The sequence below is a fragment of the Cavia porcellus genome, unplaced genomic scaffold (genome assembly GCF_034190915.1).
Source record: "Cavia porcellus strain 051 isolate PalLab524CR breed Dunkin Hartley unplaced genomic scaffold, mCavPor4.1 scaffold_7, whole genome shotgun sequence".
NCBI lineage: Eukaryota > Metazoa > Chordata > Mammalia > Rodentia > Caviidae > Cavia > Cavia porcellus.
In genome coordinates, this window is record NW_026947490.1 from 81,758,946 (window position 1) to 81,784,479 (window position 25,534).

The 25,534-nt window shown below is 38.1% G+C and overlaps 1 protein-coding gene across 1 annotated transcript; it reads left to right on the forward strand.

Annotated features, from left to right (window-relative positions):
* The first annotated feature begins 758 nt into the window (after nt 1-758).
* LOC101788074 (zinc finger protein 260-like) lies at nt 759-24,501 on the forward strand. Its single transcript, XM_013149025.3, has 4 exons — nt 759-898; nt 20,433-20,559; nt 20,746-20,806; nt 22,442-24,501. Exons 1-4 carry the CDS (start codon nt 896-898, stop codon nt 24,291-24,293), a joined length of 2,043 nt encoding a protein of 680 aa, XP_013004479.2. The 5' UTR covers nt 759-895; the 3' UTR covers nt 24,294-24,501.
* The last annotated feature ends 1,033 nt before the right edge of the window (nt 24,502-25,534 follow it).

A 25,534-nucleotide genomic window follows, 5' to 3' on the forward strand; every position in this document is an offset into this window, starting at 1 on the left:
CTAAAAACAACCTTAGATATGAAGTCAGGTCAACAATTAGGCAACAGTTTAATGCACTAATATAATGAGTGGAATATATCCATACATGCCAAAAGTGTTTTCACTTTCAGTCAAATGTGTTTTTGTATCCCACACTCAATACCAGGAAGTGATCTAGTGGATCCAGTGTGGGACTCTGTTTCAGCAATTGTGAATCTCGTGCTTGGCTAGGTTTACTGTCACAATTTAGGTATGATTTATGACACTGGATACAGAATGAAACTTTTCTGAAGCAGTTTGACTGTGTTTTTTCCTTCATCTTTACTTTTCCCAGAGAACTCTTACTGTTTTTATATGTAGTTTCTTCATTCATGGTGTAATGCATTTCTCTTGATGGATGAATACTAATTAGTTCAATGAAAAGGACTGAGAGAGACTCTGACAATCTGAGCAATAAATCTTATAGCCTCATTTCTTACAGCACCCCCTAGCCATGCCAGTTTTTCCAGGTCTGACCTAGCCAAATAATCTTTTATGACCTCAAGGGATTTGCTTTTCCAGAGGACACTGACCAGGGAACATTCAGGACCCAACTTAAGGTGAGGGCACTGAGCCCTTTAGGAAACCCAGTACAGCTCTGCAAAGCCAGCAGTGAAGCCCTTAAAGGGAAGTATGAATACTGGCAGATGAGAGTGACATCACAGGAGAGAGATGGGCCCAGGAGCCAATCATTGATAAAGGTGGGGCTGGCTGCTCACCCAATCGGGTGGGCCAAGAGAGGAGGGTCTTCCCAGCCGGAGTGCTGCAGTGCTCACTGGGAGTTCAGTGCTGAGAGCCTGGAGCTGAGCGCACCTCTAGTTTCTTTGAGTTCTTACTGCAGGCTGCAAAGGATCCTCGGACACCCTCAAGCATCACAATGGTAACTTGATGGTACCGCAGCTGGGAATGGGATGGAACTGTGTTTGTTTTGGAAGGAAATGGGCTGAACCACTGTAAGCCCAGATCGTCTTTTTGGGCAGCCCCAGGCACAGCTGTGTTTTGGGATGAGCGGTGGTGCAGAGGCAAACCTGAGTTGTGTCCTCAAAATGACAAAAACTATCATCTGAATTCCTTATGTGAGACCTCTCCTTGAATGTTATTACTTCATAAACAGAACTCATAATCTCACAACACTGATTTTGGAGTTCCGGAACCAAAATAAGAAATGAGAAGAGCTCCTTGGCTTCCGGAATGCTTCCCCTGTGAGTAGTCAGCTGACCGGGCACATATGGCTCTATGGATTTAAAATAGACCTCTATCTATCTATTTATCTTCCTTTTCTGTTTCATTTTTTCATTGTTTGGATACAGAGTGTATCTGTGTGGCCTGGACCTTACGTCTGGGCCATTCTCCTCCACCAGAGTCCAGTGTGAGGAGATGACAAGCCTGAGTCACAGCACCCAGAAGAAAGGACTACTTTGAACCCAGGTTCTCTAGCACATTTCCTTAGCCTGTGATGTCTACAGGAAACAGGGTTTAGAGATAAACTGGCTGTTTGTATTTACATTTCTGTTATCTCAGGAGTTTAGTAAGTAGCAGCTGCAAGTCTCCATAGTTGACAGGAATCTGCCTTTTATTGTGGGTGAGAAAATTCACTGCTGGTTCAAAGCCCTAGGTCATTGTCTATTTTCATTTTAATTTTTATCAAACCCATTAATTTTCCAAGTTTTCTGCAGGCCTCTTCCTTAGCTAGTGTCTTAATTATACACTAAGTAAATAAACAGTTTTTTACAATTGAACTACTGAAGCAAGGCTTGTCATAGTTTAGAATGCTGTGAGGTATTTTGGGGGATGGCAATGCATTAGCTCCTGAGGGGAAAGTTCCTGCAGAGAACAACTTCCTGTAGGTGCTGCCTGTTAATCCCACACTGAGAAACACAGCACACTGGTCTAGATGTGATAAATATGAGAGTGGAAATGGAAATGGGTGTCATATCTGAAAAAATTGCTGTAGCCTTTGGGCTGTGCTTAGACTTTGACCTGCAATTTGCAACACTTAGTTGGGCCTAGTGACAGGTGCCCTTATTCCCAGCACTCAGGAGGCTGATTCTGGAGGATCCTTGCAAGTTTAAGGCAAGCCTGGGCTATGAATTGAGCTCAAGGGTATCCTAAATGGTGTTGTGAGACCCTGTCTCAAAAAGACAAAAAAAAAAAATGCTAACCACTGAGATGGATTTTTTGCTGAAGTAGGGGTATACTTACATAGACCCAATCAGCAGGCAGAAGAGTAAAGGAATTCTGAGGTGAGCTTGACCTAGTGTGACAGCACTGACGGATTGTCAGCCTGCTAGGTCTGAGAGTAAGAAAAGTGTCAGAGGCCTATAGAAAGGAGGGACACCTTGTCATAGATCAATACTTCTTCTGTGTCTACTGATCAGCTCCTCCCATCATCTCTGAGGTTAGATAGGAAATTAGAACCCAGGTATTGGCGGTTTGAAAATATGTTGGACATCACAGCTAATGTAGCAACGGAAGTGTTTTTCTGTTGGACACCAAAGATTTCAAGGCACATATCATGTTTCTTATTGTCCAGTGACTGGCCTCAGAAATTTGGCCCTTACCTACATCCTCCCAAATTTGAAAAAAAATTTTAATTTTTAAAAAGTTTTTATTCCATTTTGAGATAAGGTCTTACTGTTTTACCTAACTTGGCAAGAAGTGTTGAGACTTTGCCAGCACTTTGACTGTCGAGTATGTCCAGTACAATTTCATGTTCTCTTAAATTTAAAAATGAATTTTAGGAACAATGGAGGTTAAATGCAGAAGTGTTTATTGAGAGAAAGAAAACTTCTGTCTGAGAGAGAGACAGGATTCTCTAGTAGACTGCTGAAGACTGTATTATCTAAGAATTTTTCTAGGGTAAAACCATGAGGTTAGGCAAGCGTAAAGCCAGACAAGGTGTAAAGGGAGTCTCAAGCATCATCTACTGTAGTGCAAGGGTTTCAGGTGTGCACTACCTTGCCTGGATCAGTGTTTTCATTTTTATGTCACCAAATTCCACCAAGGTTTACAGTTTTAGGGTAAAGTAAACAACATTGAGTCATGGTGGTGCACAAATTTAATTCCAGCCCCTTGTGAGAGTTAGGAGTGTTTCAAACCTAAGGCACCTTGAATAACTGAACAAGAGCTTCTTCAATAAGAGATGCACTTTGAGGGTTTACACCCACCCCAAATTACCTTTTCTAAAGTCCATGGGACCCTTAGATAATGAAGAGAAAATATTTGCAGTTTAAACTTCTATTGAATTTTTAAGTTGACACACTGCATTTACTAGTGATACATGGCACATTGCAAAGTTCATATGCTCATGTCAGGGGACACAGAGATGAGTTTCTGGTTTCAGAACAAAGACGTCATAGGTGAACAACCTGTGATTCACAGTGTCTTGCATTCAGTAAGGTACATGTGATATTTAGTGGTGTATTATAATTTATCTTTCTGTTATATCAGAAATAAAGATCAAGGCATTTGTATTCAGCACCTTGAAAAACATCTACTGCTTAGTGATGGTGTTTGCAGTATCAGGCTTGTTTTTGTGCATATTCAATGAATTTTGTTGTCAATTACTTTTAGGTTGATCAAGTCATTTTCTTTTTCAAACTCAAATATTGCTTTTATGTCAGTCCTTCCAGTCTTCATATTATCCCCTATACAACACAAGCCTCACCCGGTTGTTTGCAGTTTGGAGAGCTGTGTTCAGCTGTTTCTCCTGAGAGGCTCCTTCAGGAGAGCAGTGCAATCCTGTTTGGATATGTGAACACCATTGGGAGCATTTTGTGTCTTTGTTTCCCTGGACTTTATTATTATTATTATTATTGTACTGATGTGGTCCAAACTGGTCATACTGCTTGACATGTATCCACCAGATGAGAGGATAAAATGGAAATTTTAAGTTTGCAGAAATTGAGCTGATTGGTTAGCACTAGGGTCAGGAGTAGACATAATAAGTATTTCTGTAATATATCTTTTAGTGTCATATCTGTAACAGCATCAGGTTTATAATTTCAGTTGAGTGGTGTGTTTGCCTCAGAAGGATTCAAATGTTTGGCAGTTTCACCTTTTTAAAGAGAGAGGAGTTTCTAAGGTACCTAGGACTTATCGGAGTACTGACTACATGCATAGTGGTGTGAGCATAACAGAAAGAGATCAAAAAGGTGGATAGAGCATGAAAGTCACTAGAGATAGAGCACCTGGGGCTACACTCAAGTGAAACGGGGAAGGAGACAATGCACAGGAAAAATGGACAATTCCCATTGGATATTTTGTGATTAATTTTCCCATTTAAAAATAAGAGTTGGGCATATTTGATATTTCATGATATAAATTATTGCCTTAACCCCATGAATATGATGTAGTACCCTTGAATATGACAAGCTGCAGAATACTGGAAAGATTGTGTTTCATGTACAGATAATTTTGTGACTCTTTTCTTTCTGAGGAAGTGATTTTGCTTGTGATAGGACTTTTTTGATAAAGTATTTCCTTTTTCTCCTGCAAAGACTTAACAATAATCAGAAAATAATTACTATATATAAAAAAATCTGTGAAGGGAATTCTTAGCTAATATTTTGTGCTGATTACTTATGGTGTGTCCCATGATGAATATGAATCTCCCAGTCCATTGTAAAGCTCTGCACTACTTTGTGGATAACTGGTTTATAGCACATGGTAAATGACTCACTTCGAATGTGCTGGACAACAATTTAATATGAGTTGGGTGTAATAATAATAGGGAAAATAGCCCACTATTTTTCTGCACATAAGCACAGGTGTTTGCCACTACTTTAGCCTATAAGGCCTCAGGTTGCTCATGCTCTCAGAATGAAATCTGCAATCTTGCAGTGGAAATTCTTCAGCAGAGACAGAGCCTGAGAGGAAGGGACCATGCACCAGATGTAATCTCATAGGTCATGCTTCCTCACCACATAAAGCCACACCCAGACATGTCTTTCCTAATAATCTCAGTGTCTTCAGTCTCACAAAATGTGACAGTAGAAGTCTAAGCCTCAGGGGTGTCATGTTGAGTACGTTACTTTGGAAAGATTAGCAAGCCCAAGAGGTTAAGAGAAAGAAAGGGCTATTATGGAGCTGAGTCCTTGCCTCCTCACAGGGAAGGGATTGAGGATGGGGCTGCATGCAACTCTCATTCTGCCTTCCTGCTAGGATTAGATTTCAATAGCTTGGATTCCTTTGTGATGGAGGGTACAGTCAGGTGACATTATTGGATATTTTATCCCAGTCATAGGAAGAGCCAGAGACATCTAAGTATGCTAAATTAAATGAGAGTTTAAATATGAGGTCTGAAACAGAGCTTCATTGTCATGATGATGAATCCCAAAATTAACCAGCACACCCTCACAATTCCAAAGTGATTTTAGAATGTTTAAAAATCACATAAGAATTTTTTAAAAGTTTAAGATAAATAAATTTTATCAAACATTTTGGCACTGGCTCTGATGAAAATAATTGTTAGGACCCTTGCCAGGCATGTATAACCTCCTGTCGTATATCTAGAGTCATGCGATAAATGAATAAATTGTTGAAGACATTACCTTCTTCAGCTTATAATGTTAAAAGTTGGATGTTATGATAGGAGTTTAAATAACAGAAGGTGAAATAATACTGTAAAGGTTAACATGAAAAGGGGCTGCCTGTTCAACACACAAATTGATCTTTTTGAAATGGGCAATTCACATATACGTGCAGTTTTTAAAAACGGAATCACTCACAATCTCTCATTGCCAGGCAGGCACTGTGCTGCTGAGCTACATTACTGGCCTTGTAAAAGAATTTTTTCTCTGAATGCAGAGAGAGAAGCACCACTGGTCATATAATTATTATAATTCATTGATAGCGACTGGACATTGTTGCAAAGGACATGGTAAATGATGCACTTTTTATAGCTGTTTCACATGTGGTTTTCATGTTTGTGAAATTACATGAATGTGAATTGCATGTGGTATAATGCTCATAATTTCAATTCACTTGTTTATATCTGATACATATTTACATTGGTTTGTACCTGTATTTCAAACCAGAGATGTTGTTTGTGGTACATTATGTCATAAATTCTATTAAAGTTTTGTTGGAACTATAATTTTTTCATTTATTATTTGAAATTGACTATTATTTCAAATTGTTATTTGAAAGTGACTACATTTGTATGCATTCAAACTGATTCTCTGATAATTTTATTTCTTATATCTTGTCTGTGCCCACTGACATCACTGTAGGATGTTTCTGTAGGGATTGTAATGTAATTAATTACATTAACTACTCAATAATGCCTCTAATGCTTTTAAGAGTTTATTGTTTAGAATCTGCACAAATATAGAGCAATGAAACATCTTATTTTCTGTGGAGTGATTAACATTTTTATATTGCAGCAGTTTTCTCTAGTGCTGTCTGGGAACTCAGCTCCTGGAGTCTCAGGGATGGGCCTGTTATGGGCAGTGCTGGACCTAGTCTTAGACTTCCCAAAGACTGTGATGCAGAGTACTGATACTATGCACTCAGCTCACAGCCACAAAGATGAGCTTCCCTCTGCCCTGTGTTTGCTAATGTTCTGAAATTGAAATCTTTGTTCTTTTCCATACATACATTCATTGTTTTTAATATGGGTTGAGGCATCAATTTTGAGTAATTGAAATAATTCAAAATGTACACTCTTTGTTGTGGATTGTGAAATCCTTAATTATTTAAGATGTTTTTTTGAAATGTGTCATCTAAAAAGTTTTGATTAGATCTCTCATTCTGAGAGTATTCTTAATTTGTTTCTGCTTTTCACTTCTAATTTCATCCCAGTATTGTGTAAGAGCCTGCTGGGCATGGCTTCCACTCCACTGACTACATCACCTTCTGTACTGCTGCTCTAAACCTGGGCCATATGTGTGAATACTTGGCTTGTTGTAAGGCCAGTGTGCTATGTATTTCTGTGACAAAACATTTGATAGAATCCATCTGATATACTGCACTGAATTGTTATCTTGTTGATTTTATGTGTGACTTTAAAGATTGCTCTGCCTTCTTGAGCTGTCAGTCACTGATGGAGTTGTTTTGAATTCTTAAATATATACTTGTAAAGACTGATTTTTCTCTTCCAATCCTATTTCTGTTTTTGTGGTTTGTTTTTCTTTGTAGTGGGATATGTATTAAGGAATGATATTTGTGTTTAAAGAACTGCTGATTATACATGTGGAATATAGTCAATCTAATGTAGCTTCAGTAGATTTGTTAAATGAATGCCACCTAGGTATGTCTTTATGCATAGCTTTCTATTTAATCTATCCTCATCAGATCCATATAATAACCACTGCTCTCTAGTTTGTGAGAGTATTTGCCCATTACCTAGGTGTCTAGGTATTAATCAGCTCTGACACCTGTTCTCTCAGTCCCTTTTAATCTGACCTGTTCTCTTGGTAATGTGACCTGCTCTCTTGATAGGCTGACCTATTCTGCTGTTAGTGAATTTAGCATTTCATGACTGTCAGCTGTGGATTTGTTGCACTCATGTTTGCAACTGTAGTTTGCTTATCACGACCTAATACAGATTCTATCTCATCATTTCATGTGTGAAGACAGATAAGCAGATATAAATGAATAAGTACCTGTATTGCATTTTATTGTTTTAATCATTTAAAGAAAATCTTATTCCCGAAGTTTTTGTTTAGATTTAATGATTGCAATGAAAGTGTCCCACATGTATTCAGAAAGTTTCACATTGGGTCTTAGGCAAGAAGTGAAAGTAGCCAGGTGATACAATCCTTTCAGGTCAGAAGGTATTATTGCATGATGAATGACAACTCTCCTTTGGAAATTTTCCAAAGTTTACAATCTGTGGTTTTTCACGAAGACTGTTCTTTTAGCTTCTCCTTTTTAACTTTTCAGGAACTACTTTAGAAATTGCACAGAGAAATATTTTGTGAGGTTTCTCAATTTAGTCACTTTTACTGTTGTTCGCAAGGGCTGGGATGTGAATCAAGGCCAAAGTTTCATTTAGTCCTTTGGTCACAGTTTCAGACTCTTTAATTTCCCTTGAAAAGAATCACATATATTCCCAGGAATCATAGCACACAGTATTTTCTAGACATTAGAAAGATGGACCTTGTCTGTGGATTTTCATAAAGTCCATAGTAAAGGAGTTTGTGGAATATAGGAGCTGAGTGTATATTTAATAAAACTAATTATTTTGTTCTTCCACACTTCAGTATTGTTTGTTCATTTTCACAAATGTGATTTAGATTTTCTTTTCTATTCAGTATTTCTCCTGAGTCTAATAAGTTTTTATTTATTTTTAGATTTTTGCTCATTGATCTTAACTGTGTGTGTAAAATCTTTGTATTGTGTTCCCAACAAATGTTTTCTTGTTTTATTCCCATCTTCATAGGTTTCAATTTCTTCTAATTTTCATGGCTGTTTGATTTTCTTCTGAGGTAACTTTCTCATTAACTGAGTGTTTTTTAGGTTAAATTGCACAGTCATTCATGTTTCTCTTTCCCATTTCAACAGTTCACCAATGCACATAGTGAGGAGATTGTACAGTCCAGATTTCTAGGGTCATACTGTTTCTCTCTGAATGTAAATGAAACACCTTTGCTTTCTTCCTGTTAGGCATAGCATCATCTGAATCATGAAACAATATTCTACATGCCTGTGGATGCATTAAGGATTGCTTTCCTTTCCTGAGATCCATTTGTCCCCTGATATGAATGCTGAACTTCAAATGTTTTCCATGTATATTATGCAGAATGCTTTCTTGCACAAGTGTTGAATGTTAGTAGGCTTTTCCCTTCCATCTATAATTGTTGAACAAATCAAAGGTGTGTTTAGTTTGTTTCTTTTTGGTATTGGAAATTGAACTCAGGACCTTGATCATATCAGCCAGGTACTTGCACCACTGAGATGTATCCTTGGTATAAAGGTGTGATTTGTAAATGACTAAATTAATTTTAGTTTTCATTTCATTAGCCAGTTTGATGAATGGCCTCACTTTGTAGTCTGAGCTGGTCTTATTACATAGGCCAGGCACTGTATGCATGGCATTCCTGAAATTCCTGGTCCTGTTACTCTGCTTGTCAAGTGCTGGAAGAACAGGCATGGACAACCCCACTGGGCTGAACTCTTCCTTCTGTATTTAGTGACTGATGGAATTTTCAGCATGGCTAAAACTATAGAAAAATGAAATAAAAGTGGCCTTTATTCTAAGAACATGGAGAGAAAATCCCACAACCATTGAAGTCTGGTCTTTTTCTCTGCTGGGCACGTGGTATGGGGAGATACATATAGCTTTGGACTGGTGTGGTGCCTAAGGGGCATTACTAAAGCAAAAGTAGCCCAGTGGAATTCATTTTTTGCCACAGGTAAATTGCATAGGGATGGGGAAGATGACCTCAAGATAGAGCTCCTCGGTTCTGCCTCCCAGCCTCCCGCTGTACATCTAGGGCAAAATGCTTTTATTCCCATCCTTTATTATTATGAAAAGGGGGAAGTTTTTCTTTTTTTACTACTTCTTGCTGAAAAGGGGTGCCATATTGGGGGTTAGAAGGGTCAACAGGATGACGGTTGATGTCCATGCAGGTGTTTTAGCCAGGACAACTTTATCATTGGTGAATGCCCACACATTAGACTAGAAAAACAAAGAGATAAGGTGTTATGAGTAGGTAGGCCACTATCATCTTTAAGGACCCAGGGGAGGTAGAAGAAAAGGTGCCTTTGATTTAGATATGTAAAATCATTAATGCAGTGAGGTAGAATTATGAAAAATAAGTGTGGGGTTAGGACTAGAGTGAAGTTAGGAGAGGTGATTATTCCCCCATCTGCAAGAGCAAATGTTAAGAGTGTAGATAGGTAGGACTTGTCTCTGGTCCAAGGGTTGAGCTGGAAATAATAGGAGGGGTGGGGAAGGCCACGGGTGTGTCACTATAGGGAAGGTAAGAGCCTAGGCCTTCAAGGATCTCACGTTTGACCAAACAGCTGAGGACAGATAGAACTAAGACAGTTGTCACATAGAACAATATGAAGACAATCTTGCACATGATGTGGGAGTCTTTAGGAAAGACTATTACGAGTCCTGTTGTAAAAATGATAATTAATAGAATGTAAGAAATTAGGAACCAAAGTGGATAACAAAACGTGACTTAGCCTGAGAGTTGTGGCTGTGGGGCCTTCATGAGATGGGTAGGTGACAGAAGATGAGATAACCACTCAGAATGGTTAGATTTAGGGCTGAGAGGGCACTACTTAGCCTGAGTGATATGAAACCAGAATAGGAGTCCAGCAACTTTGACCACTGTAGGGGTTAAGGAGACCAGATAGGGGCCACTCCACCTTGGTTGTGGTCCTGTGGATTTAGAACATTTGAGCTAAATTAGATCTCCTGGGGATATGGGAGGATCTGATTTGGTCCCTTCAGAGGGTTGAGGAAGGCAGAGATCAGCATGTTGTCATAACAAGTGTCAGAGGAAGGAGAAGACCAGGATAAAGTCAGCAAGTGAAGGCAGACTTTGGGGAGGAGGAAGATTGTGGAGTAAGAATGGCCTGCCATACATAAGTTCAAAAGGACTCAAAAATATAGGAGTCCAGGGAAGTCTCCTGAGGTTGGCTAAGGCTAAGAGCAGGAGTTGATGCCAAGGTTGGAGTAGTTCTAAAATGAGCTTTGTAAGGTATGTTTTTATGAGGCCATTAGCCTTTTCTACTTTTCCTGAGGATTATGGATGGTATTGAATGTGTAGGCACCAGGTGTTGGTAAGCTTTAGAATACCTGTTGAATACTCTGAGAAATGAAGGTGGGATCATTATATGTCTGAGTACTCTGAGTTAGGAAAAACCTTGGGTTGATTTCCTGTAATAGTACTTCAGAAACTACAACAATGATCTCCCTGGTTGTGGGAAAGGCTTCTACCCATCCTGAAAATGTACAAACAAAGGCAAGAAGATATTTGAGAGTTTTGTGGTGTGGCATATGTGTAGAATCTGTCAGTCCTGACCAGGGGTGTGTCTCTGAAATTGATGAGTAGGAAAACAAAGGGATGCTATATTTCCCTGAGCAGAGGTCTTAGCACAGAGCTGACAGTAATCTTAAGGATGATAGCCCTTAGAGTAGGGTGTGTGACTACTGGGGCTAAGAATTTGTATAGGCCTGTGATCATATATGGAAACAGTTATGTAAGTCAGTGATGATGTCAAGGCCTGCTGATCTGAGAGAACAAGTTTTGGTCCCTGGAAAATCCATCCCTAAGTGTTTTGCCTGTAATCTGGTTTATGAGATAACTGTAGCTGTTCTGGTGAATCATTAGGCTGAAATAGACTGTTTGGAATTAACGGGAGAAGATGAGAAGGATAGGGCCTTTGTGCAGCTAACTTGGCCTGTGAATCTGCCTTGCAAGCAGGCAGTTGTGAGTTCGATCCCTGGTACCAATAAAAACAAAAAAGGCAAAGAAAAAAAAAGATGTAACCTGTTGTTTAGTTGTGGGCATCTGGAGATCTTGAAGAATAGCCTTATGATCTGTGATGATAGAATGAGCGGTGGGGGGTGAGAGAGAGACCTAGATGTTTAACTTTTGGGGAAGTTATCTGGACTTTAACAAGAGTGACCCTGTATCCATGAGTAGCAATAAAATTAAGTAGACTATCTGAATGCTGTATGGCTAATGTATGGGATGGAGAACATAAGAGAAGGTCACCTATGTATTGAAGGGTACTAGGTTTGAGATCAAGTAGGGAGAGCTTGGCTAAAGAAGTGGGGACTATCCTTGAACCCTTGGGGGAGTACGCCATGTGAGTTGTTGAGACCTGAGAGTGTTTGGGTCACCCCATGTAAACACAATAAGTCCTGACAATCAGGGTGTGGGGGATGGTAAAAAAGGCATCTTTAAGATCTAGAACCATAAAATGAATTGTGGAGGGATGAATATGAGAGAGCATGGTATAATGGTTTGGCACCACTGGCTTGGTTGGGGTAACACGACTATTCATTACCCTAAGGTCCTGTATCAGGCAATAGGACCAATCAGGCTTGAGTACTGGGAAAATGGGAGTATTATAGACTGATTGAGTAGGTTTAAGAAAACCATTGTCTAAAAGGCACTTTATTTAGGTTTAAGTTCCTGTAAGTGTTTAGGAGCTATGGGATATTAGGGAACACAAGGAAAAATTGAAGGATCCCTGAGACAGATTAAAATAGGCATGGCATGAGTAGTGAGGGTGGGATTGGAGGTATCCCAAACTATGGGATTGACCAGAGAGAGAAGAAGGAGGTGAGGTGGATGACTTGGTGGTACATTGTGAGACTGTTTGAAGGACTATAGCAGTGAGGAGGGAGAAAGTTAAGGAAAAGTTAAGCTTTTGAAGAAGGTTTCTACCTAAAAGGAGTGTGGGGCATGTTGGAATTACCAGGACGCTATGGGTAAAGAAAAGAGTCTGGAATCTTCATGGGATAGGCCCAGTCTGCAAGGGCTGTGTAGGCTGGCTGTCAATGCCCACAACAGAGATTGAGGAATTAATATGAGGACCTGAAAACTCAGGAAGTACACTATAAGTTGCCCCTGTGTCCACAAATACAGATAGTGTCTTACCTGGGACCTCTAGTGAGAATCTGGGCTCCAAAAAGGATATCTTAGTGAGTTTGTGGGCCCCGGGCCCTGTCAGTCTTCAGCAGCAAGTGCGTGCAGATCTGTCAGTGATGAATCTGGCAGTGATGGCATTTCCTGTGAGGGTGGGGAGGTAGCACATGGCTTACCTGCTCTCTCATGGTTAGGACATTTGTTCTTCCAGTGGCCCTTAATTTTGCAGTAGAGACAGGCTCTAAAGGAATGCCAGGATTGGGGCATTCTCTTGCCCAATATCCTTCTTTGCTGCATTTGAAGCATGGTCTGGAAAGGGCTCAGGTAACTCCACCTTGTTTTGGTTTTTCTTTTTTTTAAATTTTATTTAAAAAAAAACAGTTAAGGGGTACAAGTTACACAGAATTTAAAAAAAAATAAAAAGTAAGAAATCACTAGTTGATAGATTACATATTGTCATCTTAGAAATAGTTGTTTGAGTTACAAAATTAAAGCATACAAAGTGAACATTCAAACAGTGAGACCGCAAACTGTTGTGCTCAATTATCCAACAGAAACTTAGTAATATCGTTATCTATCTTACATGCCTAAACACACTTGCAGTTGTATGCTTTAGAGCACTTTGTTTTCCTCTCTTTTTTTACAATAACATTTACACATTTTGGGTTTTATTACTCCCACAGTTCCTATTAATTTTTGTTTTGCAAGAGAATAAAACCTAATGTGACAATACAAAGCAGTCAGTCAAAACAAAGGATTGACATAGTACATGATGTAAAAACAGAATACAAGATTATCAACAATGGTTGCCATAATGTCTCTTGCTACCTTAAAAAGAATTGCCTATATCATTATGTATAGTAAAATTCAACAAAACAGTACAGAACAAAACCAATAAAATCTGTCTTGGGAGCCCCAAGTGTTACTGCTAAGAGATCAGATTGATATTTAGCAAATTATTACTTTTGAGCTTCTTTTTCTTCCTTTGAATTTTATCTCTGGTGTTGAAGACACAGAAAGTTAAATTAAGAAGGTCTCCTTGTGGAGTTTGAGGGCCATTTTCAGCCTTTTGTAACTTTGTACAAATATCAGGGGCAGACCGAGAAATAAAATGAGTTAATAACAATCATCCATTCATGAGAGTCTAGATTTAAATTAGTAAACTTAATTAAGATGTCCCTAATTGGATTTAGGAACACAGCTGGAATTCTCATTAGCCTCCTGGACCTGTTCTAAAAGTTTGTTATAGTTAGTATGGAGCAACTTCATTAAGGTCCACAATTAGACATTCAACTATCTTATGCATTTTTTTGAACCTTCTCCATTTTGGTAACTCCAGTTAGGATCTTGTTCTGGCACCAAAGTAGGTTCAGGATCATTTTCAGTGGCATTTGCCTTATGTGTGTGATCTTTTTCTTCTTGAGCTGCTTCCCACAGCTGAGCTCACTCTTGTGAGCTGAGGGTGGAGTTCAGAATCACATAAATATCCTTAAAATGGAATAATAACAATTATTTTTAAATTCAAGTTCTTTGATTTAATTTTGTGGGACAGCAGAGATGCAACCTAATTTATAGCTAATCTGAGATTACCATGACCATTAGACCCATTCCAAGATGGCAGTGCCCCACCATGTTGTGCAGGGCTGAAAGATGGAAGCTGTTCCCTACGTGAACTGTAGCAACCATGTGGCTCACCAGAAGGCTGGAGTGCCTGAGACCTAGTATGGTGAGTGGATGGAAAAATGTTGATGCAGGAGAGGGAGACAAAGAATCTTCAGACAGGGCAGATAGCTCCGGCAGAGGGGAGTGAGAGGTTGGAGACTGGGGAGAAACACTAATGCAGGGGTTAAAGATGCTAGGGGAATGTTCAGAGGTTTTAGGAGAAGAATTAGGGGCCCTGGAAGAGGGAGGGGTAGATGACTATGCAGCAGGAGCAGAAATCTTTGATTGAGAAGGCTGTGAGCTGTGATCTTGGGGATAGGGAAAAAAGGGTGGGTGAAAAACCAGAGGGACCTCATCTAGGGGGGCTTGGGGCCAGGAAGGGAAATTTTGTGGTGCAGTACAGCTAGCTAAATGTATTTGAGCAGGTGTGCATGATTTAATGAGAGAAGAGCACATTCTTAGAGTAAGGAAAGCCTGTACATACGAAATTTCTTCTAACTTGTTGACAGTGTAACAAAAGTCATATAAATTTCTCAAAATTTAAGGATCCAAGGTCCCCTCTTTATGCCATGGGCTGTCATTGTGTTGGTAGGTTGGCCAAACCTCCTGGAGTAAAAGGTTACTTTTTTAGTTTTTATGGTTTTCTTTAAGGTGAGAGTACTCAGATTACAGTCCAGGAACCATAAACGTGGTTTTTTGGGGAGAGGAAATAATATTTCGCATGATGGAATCACAGTAAAGTGAGCCAATGGACAGTGACCTAAAGTAGACCAGTTTGTCACCTGGCCTTTTAGACCAACAGTAATTACCCCAACTCATGTCTTTGCAGTCATCACTAAAAGCATGTGTATTATCTCAGTGGATTACAGTAATGGCTTAGCCTCAGGGCTGCCCAAGGGATGTGAGAACTGCTACCCCAGTACAGAGAGGGAAGGAAGATCCAGCGTGGGGCCTGGCCCACCCTTGGAGTAATCCTTGGACAGAATTGGCTCACCTGCAGTAATTGCAGTAATTAGAACAGCATTGTTTGCAAACCAGCAGAAGCAAGTTGAGCAGCTTCTGCGTGTTGACAAATGAGGAATTAATCCAGGATGTGGTCCAGTCAGTCTGTGAATTGGCAGGGGACTCAAACTTGGAAGACCCCAGGAGTCACACACTGTTCACAGTCAGGGAACCAACTGATAGAATTTTTGGTGTGGCTAAAAAGATAGAAATATGAAATAAAGGTGGCCTTTATTCTAAGAATACAGAGAGAAAACTCCATGACCATGGAGGTCTGGCTATTTTTTTCTGTTGGACACATGGTGTGGGGGCATACATACAGCTTTGGTCTGTGGTAGTGCCTAAGAGCCATTACTGATGCACAAGTAGCCCCTTGGAATTCATTTTGCACCACAGGTAAATTGACTATGGGTGGGCAAGATGACCTTAAGATAGAGCCCCTTGGTTTTGCTTCCCAGCCTTGTGCTGCTGTAGCATCAAGGGAAAATTCTTTCAGTGAGCAGTTACTTTTCTATACATCCATTTTCATTGCATTTCAAGCATTTCATATATATTCTTTCCCACATTATCTTATTTTATACCCTAGTAGTGTTTCTAGTATTCAAGTACAAGAAGATAGTTTGGTATTCCTGAGCTATAGGGTTATAGCTTCCCTTTCCCCAATTTTCTTGTCTCCAGAATGGTCAAATCTTTATTTTCATTAAATTTTAGTAATTCATAAACCTTCTTTCATATTCAACTGAATATTTATCTGTGAGACCATTTTCTTTTTAAATTTTTTTTAAAATTTAAATAGGGTAAATTAAACAGAACAAAACAGATCATAGGGACAGAATTTAAGAAACACAGATTTCAAAGCAAGACCACCAGAGAGCTTCACTGTCTATCATAATGCCTGTTGTTTTCTTCCAAATAGTTGTCCATATCTTCACACACAGTGAATACATACTGAACAGTACAGTGCTAAGCTTGTGAGAACAGGATGATGAAGGCATTTTAGGTCTTCAAGACTAGACAATAAGGAAGTCAGCAATGGCTGCAATAATGTCTCTCATTCTCTTCCTAATAGCTGTCCATATTTTTATATATGTTCCAATTAAATAAAAGAAAACAGAGTAATATCACTCTGAACAGAGAATAATAGTATTGATAATTTTATATCATAATGATACAAAATTAGCACTGGGTATTTTATTGTCTCTTCTGAGTATCTGTTCATTACATTGTGCATTATATAACCTATTCTTGGAATCTGTTTAGAAGTTCTACACATGCATGAACTTCTACATGTATACCTCTCTTTTCTGTATTATAGGGAAAAACATCAAAAGAAGACAACAAAACAAATTCCTAGAAAAACATGAAATGAAAAAGACATATAAAACCACAATAATAGGTGATCTACAGTAGTTGCTATGATGTCTCTTGTTATTTTCAATAGAATTGTCCATATTATATCAATCATAATATAATTGAACATAGCACTACACAGCAATATTAATAAAAACACAACATTGGAGACATTGTAGGACTACAAAAACAGTTAATAATCAAACCAAATTGGTTACCCCATTGCATCTCATCATCTTCAGTGTAGTTGCCTGTACTCTCGACACAATCAAGCATACAAAATCCGACTCAAATCAGTGAAGACAAAACAGCAATCTAACAAAGCAGAATCAAATAACATCAGTCACAGGAAGACAATGTAAATAATATAGGGCTTCAATTTAAGTTAGTAGGAAATTAAGGATAGTTAACATAGTATATCCTGCTATTTTTGGGATAGCTGTCTGTGCCCTCAAATCTAGCCTGAGTAGACAGACTGGAACAGAATAAAATCAATCTAAACTGAGCAATAAGTCTAATGTGGCTTTTAAATCCTGATACACTAATAGTAGTGTTCGCTCCTTCTACTTTTTTTTTTTTTTTAGACAATTCCTCCCCTTTCCCTTTCTCAAGGTGCTTTGTACATTTTGGGTTCCACTAATTCATTTAGTTTTCAAATTAGCAGGGAAATCCATTATCTTCCCAAGTGGTGCTGGAACCTTTTTACCCCTGAGCTTGATCTTGAGTTGTATTCCTTTACCTACTAAAGCCTCAAGGTTTTCTTTCCTTATAGCTGAGTAGTTCTGCACTGCACAAAAGTGTCATGACTTTCTAACCTATCTGCAGCTGCTGGATGAGCTGTCCCTATTTCTCTCTGTTTCTTGTCACATAAAGCATCATTTTCTCACCTTTGACTTTCAGTTTATTAACCCTCTTTCAGGTTGAGTATATTTCCTATCCAGAGCATCTCAATGGACCCTATCTCCTGATCTACTCTGCCTGTGTTTCTTTTTGTTAGTGTATGAAAGCCATCTATGTTAGAGATTATAGCTAACCTTCTCGGCCTCATCTTTGCTATGCTATTTTTCTGCTATTGATTGTTTACTTTTCTCCTTCATTCCACTGTCTGTCCCATTCATTGAGGCCTCTCTGCCACTGTTGCTGGAATCCTGGTGTTTTTTTCTCTCAATGTAGAATGTTCTTCAGTATTTTTTGTAGTGTTGAATTGGTGGTCACAAACTCCCACAGTTTGGGTTAGAGGTTATTTTCTTTCAGGGCTTGGCATACTTCACTCCAAGCTCTTCTTGATTTGATCATTTGTGTCAAGAAATCTATCATGATTTTGATGGGTTTTTTCTTTATAGAAGATCTGTTTCTTTGATTACTTTTAACATTCTGTTCTTGTGATGAATTTCTGGGATCTTGATTATTATGTCTGGGTGTAAATCTCTTTTGGTTGTCTCTGGCTGGAGTTCTGTATACCTCATTTATCTGGATATCATTTCCTTTTTCTATGCTTGAGAAGTTTTCCTTAATTGTTTCTGTGAATAGCCTTCATAATTCTTTTGCCTTAACTCTTGCTTCTTCACTCACATTTTTTATTCTTAAGTATAGATCCTTTTGTTGTCTAGTCTAGCCTTTGTATTGTTACTTCCTGGTTCCTTGTTGATCTTAAGAGATCTTTTCTTTCATGATCACACATTGCAAATCTATCTTCAAGTTTTGAAAGTCTCATTTTAGTTTCTGTCAAGGAATTTTACCAGCTTTCAATGGAGTTTTTAATTTCCTGGTAATATCTTTGGATCTGTTTCATGTATTCTATATTTTGTTTATATTCTTCATCAAAGGTTTCTCTTCTTTTTCTGGGATCCTACATTCTTCCATCTGTGTTGTCTCAAGAGGTGCTTAGCATTTCTTTTTTTTTTTTTTTTTTTTTTTTGAATTTTTTTAAAATTTTATTTAAGGAGAAAAGAAAAAAAAAGCAGGGAAAGGGTACAAGTTATACAGATTTACAGAAAAAAAATGAACAGTAGGAAATCACAAGTTAATGGATTACATATTGTCATCTTAGAAATAATTGTTCAAGTCACAAAATTAAAGCTTGTAAAGTGGACATTCCATCAATGATACTGCAAACAGTTCTGTTCATTGATCCAATAAAACTCTGTGATATCAATCTCTATCTTATACACTTAAATATACATGCAGTTATATAGTTTGGAGCACTTTCTTTTCCTCTCTTTTGTACCATGACTATTACACATTTTGGGTTTCATTGCTCCCACGGTTCTTATTACTTTTTTGGAAGAGAGTAAAACCAAATGTGACATAACAGAACAGAATCGGTCAAGTCAAAAGGGTGGACATAATAGATAATGTAAAAACATAATACAAGGTGATCAACAATGGTTACCATAATGCCTCCCGCTATCTCTAATAGAATTGCCTATATCATTAGTTATAATACAATTGAACAAAACAGTAAAGAATAAAACCGACAAAACCAAAACATTGGAGACATTGTAGGTCTTCAAAAGTAGATAAAAGTCAATTAATCTTTTTATATCTTGCCTCACTTGAATTAGAATTTCAGTTTTAATATCATCTATGAGGTCACAAAAGTATTTCTTTATTTCCTCTGATATTGTATGATTGCTTCCCTCAATCTCTTCTGTATTTACCTCTCTTGACTTATTTTCCCTGGGTCAGTGGCTGGAGGCTTTTTCTTGTTTCTTTCTCTTGTCATGTTTCTAGTTTCTTTCAGCCAGGTGTGTGGTGGGGATCTCAGGCCCTTTCCATATTGCTTATGGTTTTTCTGAAGCATGCTGGCTAGGGGATTGCTGCCCTCTCCAGTTTTCTGTTGATCTGTGAGAAGCACACAGGGACAATGTGGGCTGGCCCCTCTCCTCTGAACCAGTCAACCAGAGAGTGCCTTCATCACGTTAGTCTGTGTCATGGGGACATCACAGGTTCAGCACAGTTTCCTCTCTGGCTATTGGGTCTTGAATGGGGATGTGACCCAGCCCAAGCAGATCTCATCCATCCTTTTAGGGCCAGGGGTGGGCTGACTTACACCACTGCAGTTCTGGGTTCAAGCCCATCATGAGCAACTCCAATGTCATCTAGCTGGTCACCCCATCCACAGGACCCAATTCCTAGCACTCACCACAGACATTTTCTGCTCTCCATTGCACCACATCCTCCTGCCAAGGGCCTTGGGCTCACCAACCCCCTTTTTGGTGGCCACAACTTCAGTGCGACCATGAGTCATATGATTCCATGGTGGACCCAGCACAGTGCAGAACTAGCCCCAGTGAGCATCTGGTTCCAGCCTTTTGTCCCATGTTTTTCCTTTCTTTTTTATTTTTCTTTTTCCTCAGTTTCTTCCTGGGTCATGAGAATCCCTCTCCTTTCATCTGGTCTTCTCCATGGTGTTAATTTCTAGCATCTGAGTTGTTTTTCTCAGAAAGGCTCTCTACCCTGCTACCATCAAGCTGCGATTGTCAGCAAGAATATAAATTCTGTCTTGAAAGAGAGATGAACTCAGTGCTATGAATAACCAGGTGTTTTGAGAATGGTGGTTTGCAGGCTGCCTCCTTGAGCTCTGTTTTAAAGTCAGTGAAAAACTACAGTATAGGTGTCCTGCAAGAAAAGCCATGCTACATTTCTATGATTGTTTTGGCAGTGTGTTATAGTCTAGCATCATTGTTACTGAGTGGCTAAATTTGACTGTACTTGAGTTTTGATGACCAGGATATGCAGTTAATACTTAAAAGAATGAACTTCAGTTAGACATTTTATTTGGGGAGCTGAGATACATTTGTTGTGTTTCTAACCTTCAGAGCACTTGTCATTATTTAGGAGATAGTGACCTTTGAGGATGTAGCTGTGAAGTTCACCCCAGATGAGTGGGATTTACTGACGCCATCACAAAAGAAGCTGTACAGAGGAGTGATGTGGGAAACATATATGAATATTATGGTGACAGGTAAGGATGATATGTTTTATTTATTTACACAAACAGCATTCATTATTGCTCAGCGATATAGTGTAATATATTTGATAATTATAATATTGGCTTATATATCTCAGGCCTGAGTATATTATACTATGAATCAGTGATATTTTAATGTAATGTTATAATGAATTTTTTATTTCTATGTCTGTAATACAGGAAGAATGTGGCATAACCTGCAAATTAAAGAAGAGGACAAATATTGTTCAAGAAATCTAAGGTGATTGAGACACATAAGAGAAAGGGAATATTTCTTAAGTGTCAGTTTTTGAGTATAAGTATTGCAATGAAGGAACTTGAAGAAAGAGATCATGTTCCACTTTATTTAACCTCAGAGAAATATCAAGAGAAACACTTGATTTTATTTTGTATTATCTGAGAGTCCATAGAAAAGATTTTGAATGTAGGAATCAGAGGTAGTGCTGATACTGTGTAACAAATAACACTATCTGATACATCAGTTTAAAAATTGCCTTCATGATCAACATCATGGAAATATATGAGAGTAAATTTAAATATTGTATTCTAATATGTAGGAAATTAAAGAAATTGTGAATTTTGATAGAAACTCATCTTTAAAATATCATTTGTATATATGTGAATAGAGACTTTCATGATCTAAAAAATTGTTCACATAGAATCAGTATTCAAAATGGAAATGAATGCTACAGTTTATAATAAGTACTTTGAAAATATCCTATAGAATGTTCATCTTTTCATGTTTAAATTTCTTCATACATTGTTGATGGATACATAAAATAGAAACATGGTAATGAGTATTCAGTGGTCTGAGAAGTAAAATAGTGTTTCATATTGTTTCACATCTACATCCATCGGTATACACTTTTGTTTTTTACTTTTGTGCCATGATTTTATACTGTACTTCACATTGACTTTGAACTTACTGTGTAGCCCATACTGGCCTGAAACTCAGAGGTATCCTCCTGCCTCTACCTCCTGACTGTTGAGTGAGTTGTACTGTGTCATTATGTGCAAGGATTCTCTTACTATATTGTCAGATACATTAAGATCATCAAATGTGTTGTTCAATGCAGCACATGAGAGGTCATTCACAATATTTGATACATGAATCAACCCACAGTAGCTAAGCTATGGAAAGAGCCCAGATGCCCATCACGGGTTTCCAAGGTAAAGAAAATATAGAGTCAGCTCATCATAGTGGTGCATCCTTGTAATCCCAGCACTCTGGGAGGCTGAATCAGAATGCCCACCTGATGCTCAGGCTGAGCAAGTTCATGATCAATAGGAATCTCAAAAAAAACCAACAAATAATAGTTCAGCAAATTTAATTCAATTCAAGACCTGTGTTTAACTCTACACAGAAAATAATATGCCAAAGAAGGAACCATGATATCATTTCCCAAGAAACAGAAAGAGTTGGATTTTACGTGAAGTAAATCAGACAGAAATGGAAATATTACAGGTTTCTTCTTAAATGGAAAGTTAATAGCATATTTGAGGAGTAAAAGTAGAGAGAGATAATATGAGACCAGAAACTCTTACATTCTGTAGATGAGAAAGATGATCAGACTAAATAGATGATGGGGAGAATAAAGACATGAGGAGCTAAAAAAAAGATCAATATTTGACAGTCATTTGTACCAAACCTAAAATGATATTATGTATTAGAATCTTATACCAATTTAAAATTCTAAAATGCAAACCAACATCCTTAGAATGAATAGAACTTTGAAAGAAGTACTGTAGGGCAGTGAGTCAGTTAACCATAAGAATTACTTAGCAGGCATGAAACCAAACTAGTCATCATAAACCTCAGTTGTTAATGAGGAGCTCTTTCCATTGTGACTGATATCTTTCTTTGACTTCTTTACAGATATGATGAAGACAATTATTTGAGAATTGAAAAGCAGCAATGTAAATGTAATGAAGATATAGAGACCTGCAGTGATTTCCAGTCCGTTCAGAAGCCATGTGGAAAAGCATTCAGTACAGTCAGTAGCTGTCAAAGACATAAAAACATTCACACTGGGGAGAAGCCCTGTGTATACAACAAATGTGGGAAAGCATTCATCAGTGTGTCACAATGTCAAAAACATGACAGAATTCACACTATGAAGAAACCCCTTGTATGTAATCAATGTGGAAAGTCTTTCAAGCAAAAGCGTTCTCTTATTATACATGAAAGTCTTCATACTGGGGAGAGACCCTATGTATGCAACAAATGTGGGAAAGCATTCAGTACAGCCTCTAGCTGTAAAGCACATGATAGAACTCACACTGAGGAGAAACACTTTAGATGTAGGCAATGTGGGAAATGTTTCAATCGAAAGGATAACCTTATTAATCATGAAAGAGTTCACACAGGCGAGAAACCCTATGTATGCAACAAATGTGGGAAAGCATTCAGTACAGCCTCTGGCTGTAAGGCACATGAAAGAATTCACAGTGGGGAGAAACCCTTTGTATGTAAGCATTGTGGGAAATCTTTCAATCGAAAGGATAACCTTAGTAATCATGAAAGAGTTCACACAGGGGAAAAACCCTATGTATGCAACAAATGCGGGAAAGTATTCAGGAGTGCATCACAATGTAAAATACATGATAGAATTCACACTGGGGAGGAATGCTATGTATGCAACAAATGTGGGAAAGCATTCATCAGTGCTTCACAATGTCAAAAACATGACAGAGTTCACACTGAGGAGAAACCTGTATGTAAGCAGTGTGGGAAATCTTTCAACCGAAAGTATAACCTTATAAATCATGAAAGAAGTCACACTAGGGAGAAACCCTATGTATGCAACAAATGTGGGAAAGCATTCATCAGTGTGTCACAATGTCAAAAACATGATAGGATTCACACTATGAAGAAACCCCTTGTATGTAATCAATGTGGAAAGTCTTTCAAGCAAAAGCGTTCTCTTATTATACATGAAAGTCTTCATACTGGGGAGAGACCCTATGTATGCAACAAATGTGGGAAAGCATTCAGTACAGCCTCTAGGTGTAAATCACATGATAGAATTCACACTGGCGAGAAACCATTTGTATGTAAGCAATGTGGGAAATCTTTCAGTCAAAATAGTGACCTTATTACACATGAAAGAATTCACACTAGGGAGAAACCTTTTGTTTGTAAGCAATGTGGGAAATCTTTCAGTCAAAATGGTAACCTTATTATACATGAAAGAATTCACACTGGGGAGAAACCATTTGTATGTAAGCAGTGTGGGAAATCTTTCAACCGAAAGAATGATCTTATTAAACATGAAAGAATTCACACAGGGGAGAAACCCTATGTATGCAACAAATGTGGGAAAGCATTCAACAGTTCATCACAACATAAAGTACATTATAGAATTCACACTGGGGAGAAACCCTTTGTATGTAAGCAGTGTGGGAAATCTTTCAGCCAAAAGTGTGCTCTTACTATACATGAAAGACTTCATACTGGGGAGAAACCCTATGTATGCAACAAATGTGGGAAAGCATTCAGTACAGCCTCTAGCTATAAAGCACATGATAGAACTCACACTGGGGAGAAACCATATGTTTGTAATCAATGTGGGAAATCTTTCAGTCGAAATGGTAAGCTTATTATACATGAAAGAATTCACACTGGGGAGAAACCATTTGTATGTAAGCAGTGTGGGAAATCTTTCAACCAAAAGGATGGTCTTATTAAACATGAAAGAATTCACACAGGGGAGAAACCCTGTATGTAAGCATTGCATGCAACAAATGTGGGAAAGCATTCAGTACAGCCTCTAGCTGTAAAGCACATGATAGAATTCACACTGGGGAGAAACCATATGTTTGTAATCAATGTGGGAAATCTTTCAGTCGTAATGGTAAGCTTATTATACATGAAAGAATTCATATTAGGGTGAAACCCTTTGTATGTAAGCAATATTTAAAATGTTTCAGTCAAAATGTTATCCTTAGTGTTGATGAAAGAACTCACACTGGGTAGAACCTCTACGGATACAACCAATATGGTAAAGCATTCAGTATGCAGAGGTGCTAAAATAAACCCTATCTATGTAAGCAATTTTACATGTCTTTCAGCTATAGTAGTAGCTTTTGTGTATATAAAAGAATTTACTCTAGAAAAACTCTGCTAGTATGAGAAATGAGTAAGTGGATTTGTTGATAAATTTGCAGGTCATAAACATAAAAGATCCCACACTGGAGAAAAATATCCTATGAGCATAAGGAATGTACGAAAACTTTCCACAACTGGAGAGATTGTCACTACAGGAAAGAACTCCCACTGTGTAGTAATTCTAAGCATTTCAAAAATGGTTGATAGCATTTTATGCACAAAAATGCCATTGAATAGGGGAATAATGCACACAAGGAAGAGACCCTATGTTTGTAGCAGTGTGGAAAAGATATGCTTCAGTTTTTCCCTTCTCCAAACATAAGATTCCTTCATACTATGGAGTAACTGAACGTAAGAAATATTTGGGAAAATGTTCAACTTACAGAGGTGCTAACCTGAGTGATGTCATATTATGGCCCTGGCCTATGTATATCATGGAAAGTTTTCAGTATACATGATTATTGTCAAACATGTGAAAATAATCACGATTAAGTGAGACCATACATAAGTGACTATATTGAAAATAATTTGAAAATTACTCATGGAGAGGAGAACTGTAAAAATAATATAAATTTATTGCTGTAAATATATGCTCATAGATTTTTTTCTGAAAACACCCTCAACACAGTTACCCAAAAATGTTTTTTATAAATTATATATAAATATCTGATCTATTTTTTGTAGTCTTAATAAAAAATACAGTGTTTCAAGAACATTTAAGTTTGCAGAAACTTTTTTCCCATGGTTTGGATCCACCAATGTCCTGTCTTGTTAGATGACACCCAGTTATCTCATGACCATTTTTTTCCACCACAGTCTGTAACTCTTATATCAGTTTACCCAAAATGATATATACATTCA